The sequence below is a fragment of the Melanerpes formicivorus genome, unplaced genomic scaffold (assembly GCF_026170545.1).
Source record: "Melanerpes formicivorus ecotype bairdi unplaced genomic scaffold, bMelFor1.0.p_v2 SCAF_7, whole genome shotgun sequence".
Taxonomy (NCBI): domain Eukaryota; kingdom Metazoa; phylum Chordata; class Aves; order Piciformes; family Picidae; genus Melanerpes; species Melanerpes formicivorus.
Window position 1 is genome coordinate 21,688,997 of NW_027142359.1, and position 7,672 is coordinate 21,696,668.

The 7,672-nt window shown below is 45.6% G+C and overlaps 1 protein-coding gene across 2 annotated transcripts in view; it reads right to left on the bottom strand.

Moving 5' to 3' along the window:
* RGL1 (ral guanine nucleotide dissociation stimulator like 1) overlaps positions 1 to 7,028 on the bottom strand; it is a 77,271-nt gene extending 70,243 nt beyond the window's left edge. For both annotated transcript variants that reach the window (XM_068141334.1, XM_068141333.1), the window contains exons 1-2: positions 6,872 to 7,028; positions 5,812 to 5,922 (exon numbers count right to left, since the gene is read on the bottom strand). In XM_068141334.1, the coding sequence (XP_067997435.1) occupies positions 5,812 to 5,922; positions 6,872 to 6,898 (138 nt within the window). In that variant the 5' untranslated portion in view covers positions 6,899 to 7,028. The remainder of the gene's footprint in view (positions 1 to 5,811; positions 5,923 to 6,871) is intronic.
* Between the last annotated feature and the right edge of the window lie 644 nt (positions 7,029 to 7,672).

Below are 7,672 nucleotides of genomic sequence, written 5' to 3' on the forward strand. Positions count from 1 at the left end.
TTTGCTCCCTTCACTCTTGCTGGAGTGTGATTCCACTTGTGGTGGTTTGAGCCTTAACTGGGAGTTAAGAGCTCAGATGGGAGCAAGGCTGAGAATCCCTCCCCTACTGCCCTGTCCTCCCTCCCAACAGAGAGGGGAGAAAAAGGAAGGAGCAAATCCACCAAACAATAATTTGGAGTCGGCTTGGAAGTATACCAGGAAAGGTTCACAAGGGCAAGGAACAAGGATGGATGGGAGTGGGACAAAAGAAGAGGATAATACAAAACCAGTCTTTCTCTGAGGAGGCATGGAGGCAGCAGGGAGAAGGATCAGCTCCGACCACGTGGCAGAGGAGCAGGAGGGCAGCTGCAGTAGCTCTCATCCAGCAGAGGCAGGAGCCAAAAAGGGGAGCTAACAGCTAGGATGTCCTGCTTTTATACCCTAGCTGGGCAGAGAGGGGGGAGTGGAACACAGCTTCCCAGGGGGGAAACGCCCTGCAGGGAGGCTAAAGTACCCGCAAGCCCTCCACCCTGCTTTGGTGTTTTTTTTGCTCCCAGAATGGGCGTTAACCCACCACACTACTGTATCTTTGCTCTGATCATTTGAAACTTTCTTTTCATTTCTAACAACTTATACGTCAGTCTATAGCTGGGGTGAACAGTGCTTTTCCCTCTGTCATGCTTACTTCATGATGTTTAAAAGGCATTAATCGTGTACTCCCTAAATCTTCATTTTGTTAACCCAAGCTGAAGTCCACAGATTATAACAAATCCATCATTTTCTCAATGATCCCAAAAGTCCTCTCCTGTCTCCCTTCCAGTTTGAATCAAGTTTCTCAAAAATGACTGGAATTACTACTGTGAACCCTTTCTGGTTTGCATCACATTTGCATCAATCCTGTGATTGGAAGTTGGAAAGCACAAGGACAAAAAAATAGCAGAACTTATTTCAATTCATTCACAAACATGCTTTTGCTGCATTGCTATTCAATTTCAACCCACTTCTGTCACACCAATCCTGAATGTCAGACTGTAGGATATTCCCTTCCTCCAGGTAGAGCTCCTGTAGGCGCCTGTCTCCAGACCAAAAGTCCTTCTTTCAGCTTATGCTGCAGCAGCAGCTCTTCAACAGGTCCTTCAAAATACTTTGTAAATCCTCAGCCTCTCCATAGACTAATTTTTTTTTAGTGTTTTCAAGGGCAGATTTCCAAACAGATTAAACCAACAGCTCTTTTAAACCCAGAAGATCATTTATCTTTGTGAGATTAGTATCTCCTCCTGCCTTAGTTAAATTCTTGCCAGTTAACAAGAACATTAATCCATCCAGGTAGCTTTCAAGCACCCCCTCACTTGCCTCTTTGCTATTTATATGGCCATTCATTTTCTTCCTGCCTACTGTCTTACACCATTTGTTCTCTTTTCTCTTTCTACCACTGTAAGGCCTATTCTGCAGGCCCCTAGCTATGGTGCATCTTCAACGTGTGCATCAACTGGTGCATGGCACAAACACAACAACCACTTTCACTAGAAAGTCTTTTCCTTCCCCTTTTCAATTTTGTGAGTTCCACAGTCAAGCAACTTCAGCATTTAAATTTAATCCCACTCATCTGCAGTCCCAGCTCCTCAATTTCTATTTGTAAAGGTTCAAGGAGTCCTTCTCATTTCTGCCCGCAGCAAGTGCAAATGCTGCAAGAGCACCTTTCCTAAGGTGCTCCTCAAATCCTTTAACTGCTCTAGAGTATCTCACCTCACCTTATAACTCTTGGGCCTTTTGCCTCCCAGTCTCATCGCCCTCCTACTCAAAAATCTCTGTCAGTATTTCACCTCTAACATTCTCCCCACCTCTCCCCTTTTCTACCTGCCCCATTTTTCTTTCTCCTTCAACTAACTGTTTGCTTTTCAGTCTACTGTTCAAAATAAATCATTGACTGGAGTTTACCTCTTCCAGTGCCATTCATACTCCATCAGCATATCGCTCCTGGCAATAGAAATTCAAGTGTTCAGCAGCTGATCTGCTTTTACAGCCACTGCTTCACTCTTCTTCTCTGCTTCTAGCTGTGGTATGATTCAGCTTGTCTCTGTTTCTTTTCCTGAGTACCTGGGTGTCAGTTCAAGATCAAAAAAGCCCCACAGAACTCTAAACATTTCACCTGTCTTTTCTGCTTTGTTGTCTTTTCCTCCTGCACAATAGTATCATCCTGTTTAAAACACAGGGTGCCGGATTCCCTACTGGCTGTCTTTATGTCCTCAATGGCAAGCCACATCTCATTTTTCACGTTTGTTCTGTGCTGTAGTTTTAAAGCACCACCTTCTCATTCCAGCTACTCATTCAAAACCCCTACTGCACTCTAAAATCTTCTCTTCCAGTTACTGATGTTCCTTTTTCTCCTAGCCTGACATAATGCCACTCAAAATTATGATAAATGTCCACTCAAAAGCCTGCTGCAGAAATCATTCTCCTCATCTCCTCTTTTAAGTGTGCCATCCACCTATAAAAATCTTCACTTTTCCATCTTTGTCTCTCACAAAGAAGTTAGACTATGTATCTCAGTTTCAATGTCCTTTGTGGCTTGTTTCCAAGCTCCACATCACCTCTCTCAAGATTTTGGAGACCCCCTTCAAAGTCCATCCTGGAGACACCAAAGCCCACTTTCATTTTGTCTTGTTGAACTAGTTGTGTGGGGGATGTACTCTCCCTCAACACCTCCAGAAGTTACATTTAACTTTTCAAATTTCATTAAGATTCTCCATTACCTTGAGGTCTGCAAATAACCTGAGGACAATCAAACTGTTGTGAGGTTAATACCAGTGCCTCAGACACCAATCAGCAACTGCGACAACATACATGTACAGCCAGGCCTCATTTAATACTTAGTCTGCATGCTCTTTTCACTCAGGACAGTGCTTTTGTGCAGCATAAAATCACCAAATGGTATGGGTTGGAAGCAACCTTTAAAGGCCATTTAGTCCAACCTGCCTGCAGTCAGCAGAGATATCTGCAGCTACCTCAAGGTGCTCACAAACCCAAACAACCTGACTTGGAATGTTTCCAGGGATGAGGCATCTACCACCTTTTATTTTCAACCATCACCCCTCATCCTATCACAATACACCCTGCTAAAAAGTCTGTCCCCAGCTTTCTTACTGGTCCTTTTAAGTACTGAAAGGCCACCAGAAGGTCTCCCTGGAAACTTTCTTCTCCAGGCTGAACAACCCACTCTCTCAGCCTGGCCTCACAGTAGAGGGCTTCCAGCCTCAATCACAAAAAATTACATCTCAACATGAGAAAACTGATCATTCTCTCAGGGCCAACCATTCAAGAACTCTGCAGGAGTTTTTAGGATAGAGACTTTTTGAAAAGATTTATTAGACTTCTTGAAACTTAAAGACCTAGGTTCCTTTGCTTGCTAGTACCTGTACAAGAACATATTTAACCAAGATTTCAAGTTTCTCAGTAATTGAAGGAATTGGTAATAAATCCCAAAACACTCACAATAAGCATGACTTTTTATATGCCTTCACCAGAGCTTCTAGGAAATTTCAGATCTGCATTTTTCTGACACATCCAAGAATTTACCACCTCATACTTTTCACACAGCATTACTGAGAACTAACCATTCTGGAGCTACTGGATCAAGCTCCTGCTCTAGTAGCACACAGTGTTTAACATCCCCATGTAATACCAAGGTTTTAAATTACTTGGGCTTTTCAAGTCACCAGGAACTTGACCTGTGCTACCAAACCAGGAGGAGCTCAGTGTTGCAGAGAAGGTCAAAACTCTAACGAGGCCTCTACAGGGCACAAACTACACTGAAAAAGTAACTTTTTAAAAAGTAAATCCACACATGCATATAATCAGTAACAGAGCTGCTGTATTTGTGTCAATGAAGGCTCAATACTTGCTGAGGTACAAACAACTTGTTCCCATACTCTTCATCTGACCTTGAGTCTTCAATCTAAGCCTGACTTAGAGCACCACCAACAAAAAAGGACACCGAGCCTGCTAAATCTAACATCTTATTTAGTGCCATGGATTTCAAAGCATAGGAAAAATAAAATCATAACATCCAAGATTAAGAAAAAAAGTCACCTGATGACAATTCTAAATGAGACAATGATGCTTTGGAAGGCAAAACTGCTGGGGGCGGGGATGGCTATTCATAAATAATGCTCTGGGTTAGAGGCTATTTATTGACTTTAGGACCACAGTAAAGCTATTAACGAAACAAGATCACAAAAAGAGCTTAAAATATTTCATGTTCTGAAGACCTCAAGGGACAGAAATAGCCCATGTATTTCAAAGTATTTTCAAATAATATGCATGAAATTATTTTTTCTTTCCTGATTGAAGACATCAGCCTGAAAGCTGAAGTCACCAATTTATGTCCAGAACAGGTGCAGACTTCTGACCCACTGCCTCTTTCTCCATAAAAAGGGCTCCATTTTGACCTACAAAAAAAAATTCTAACACTAACCACAGAAAGCTAAAAGCCACCTCCGTGACCTTGCAGTCCTTTGTCTGCCCGTTAAGATCGGCACCATCAGCTGTGGTTGATGACCTCAGGAACACAAATGCACTCTGCCTTTGAGAACGTGACCAAGACCTGGCAAACTCCTCCCACACAAAGGGAACAACAGAACCCAAATAGGGAAAAAAATAAAATCTACTTTTCTAAAATATGTTTATGGGACACAGACATGGTCAAAATGACCTCCAACTCTCACCACAAAACCACCAGCTGGTGGAATTTACAGGAGCTCAAAAATACTTTCTAATATTTTTCCTGGTAGGAAACAGGAGGCAGAGATGGGAAATCTGCCACTCAAAGGAAGCAGATTTGAAATTATCTGTTCTGATTAGAACTCTGTGTACTTCTTGGAAACATGGGATGGGGAGATTCTAAGCACTATCTGTATGCAGGAGAGAATTTGCTTATCTTTTTTGACTGTGGTTTCAGCTCTGTCATACAACTTTTATGTCACAGCACATCTCCAGAAATCTTTTTTCTATAAACCTCAAGGAAGTTTTAAAAGTCTTTAAAATACCAACCTGGATACTACATGAAACCAAGTTCTCGTACTATTGCTTTGAATCTTGAAGAAAATACATAAACATAAAATGAAAGCTGTAACGACCTCCTGAAGATCTGGCTCCAGCTGCCACAGCTGCAATAATTCCACCAAAGTGAGGACATGTTGTATCAGCTGGGGACTTGGTCTGACAAAGGTGAAGGCACTAAGCAGCGTTTCAAATTGAGTGTACGTGCACCGAAGCTCATTTTACTTACCACTAAAGCCTTCCTGCATTGAAATATACCTTTGAAAAACAGCAGAGCGCTGAAATTCTTGCAGAAATGCAGACAATTAATTTCTCAGCTGGCTGAGAAAGCAGTACAAAAATAAGACCCAAGCGTCTTGAGGAAGTTTCTACTAACTTTTCAGAGTCCTTCATTAATCAAAATGCCATGGCTATTTGTTTGGGAGCTGTGAGATAGATTTCTAGCAGCAGAAACGAGCTATAGCCCAGTCTGAAATAACTGTTAAATGTTCCAGCTTCTTAGGCCAGAAGCTAAGCTCATTATTTCTGCACTAAGTAACAACTGAGCCACGGCCACAACTGGGGAAATCTTTTTTACACGTCAAGAGGAAGAGTCAACACAAGGAGAGAGTTATTGCAGATGATCCTGACAGACAACTTCAGCGTTCTGGTTTGCTTTTTTAAATAGTGAGAGCAGTCAGAGCTAAAAGTTAATATTGTAATGATTGGTGTGGAATTCGGCTTCCTCCAAAGTCCACGATCAGCCTTCCAAAACACCACACCAACCTCACTTACCCCAAGCCATCTTGCTCCTTTGCTGGCAGCCTGCTGAATCTGCACTCTTTTCAGGGTGACATGGTAAACAGCTCCCTCTTCTACTTCTTCACCCTCATCTTGAATTGTGGTCTACCAAGGAAAGGGGAAAGAAAACACGTAAGAGAGAAAAGAACACTCTCCCTCTTCTGCTAGCCACAATCTATACCAGGTGCTCTACTGCTTAGGGCAGAAGATAGGCTGCACAAAGTAAATGCAACAATCACAGCAGCACAGGATTCTTTTAGATGGAGGGAACACGGGAGATATTCTTGGCAAGCTGTCCTTTCCTGTGGTATCAAGATACCCTGACTTTCCATTTAACCATTTTTCCTAGGCTAGCACATATTTTAAATAGTTGTATAAAGACTTTTCGAAGGAAACAGTTTGGTTTTGATTAGCAGTTCTCTCTTCCCTTTCCCTCCCTCCTTTTCCAAAGCAATTAACCTCTTCAGTCTTTCAATTACGGACGAACTGCACTTTTTAAAACTGCTAAATTACTTAGGCAAGGCAGCCTTTAAACTTTGAAGTTAACAAGCATTTAAAATGCAGGGACCCTTTATTTCTGTTGACAGGAGGAATCTAAAGTCCTTGTGGTTAGCTCTTCCAAAACCTATTCTTTCAAGCTAAAAAAAAAAAAAAAAAAAAAAAAATCCAAACCAAAACCGAACCCAAAACACAACTTGCCGGAGTCAAGGCTTTAAAACTCACAGCTAATAGAAAGCGGATGAAAGAGACAAGAAAGAGAAGCTGAACGCCTCCCCAACTTTAACCGAAGATGTGCTGCAGCAGTGACTCCTCACCGCCGAGATGATGAACCGTACAAAGAGCGCAAAGCCGCTGCCGCACGCACGCAAAACAGGCGTCCGGATTTCTCCGAAAAGGCAACTAACTTCCCTCTCTCCATCCTCCCCTAGAAGACAAGCATCTCTGGGGAACCGAGGGAGAGCGGCGAGGCTCCGGGAAGCGGCGCGCCCGGCCACCAGCACCCCGCGGCACGGGCAGGGGATGGGGGAGACTAGGACACGGGACGCCCGGTTACCATTTTAGCTCTCCACAGCAATTTCATTCTCGATGCCTTCCCAGGCGCCTCGGCGGGGCACGCTGCTGTCCGCCGTCGCCTCACCGGTCCGCCCTGCCCTGCCAGCGGCTGCCGCCGCCGCGGGCCGGGCCGGGCCGAGCCGTGCGGCCCCTCGGCTCCGCGGCGCGGGAGGGCGGGCGGCAGCACCAGGCTCCGCCTCGGCCCGGCCCCGCCGAGGGGCTTCCTGTTTACCACGGGCAGAAAAGTTGCGCCGGCTTCGGTCGGTCGGTGTGCGGGCAGCAGCCGTGGGGGTGCAGTTTTCCGGGGCTTACAGCCCGGAGCGGGGCCGTCACCCACCCTCGCCCGGTTGTCCCTGTGAGGGGGACAAGGTACGAGCATTCTGCCCGGCTCCCCGCGGGGCTGGGCACGGAGGAAACGCCTCCGCCAGCCTCCTCCGGCCGGGTGCAGCGGCGCTGCGGGGCCCGGACACGGCAGCGGAGAGGGCAGGGGGTGCGGGTCGCCGGGGACCGGCTGCCTTCGGGGCACGCTGCTTGCCGGTCTCGTTCTGTCCTAGCCTAAATACCGAAGTCCGCAAAAGACGGGAACTCCGAGCCAAGCTTAATTGTAAAACTTACTTCTACAGGTGTGAAAGTCGACGTTAAGTGTAAGGCTCGACACTGCGCCGTGTCCTGGTCCTGCCTCTGCAGGACCTTGTGCCTGTCCAGCACTTGCAGAGCAAAGGGAGAACCTTCCTCATCCTCCTTCTGCTCCCCCTTCCACCGCCTGCCCCCACCAGCCAGGCTGCCCTCTACGCTGGCTGGG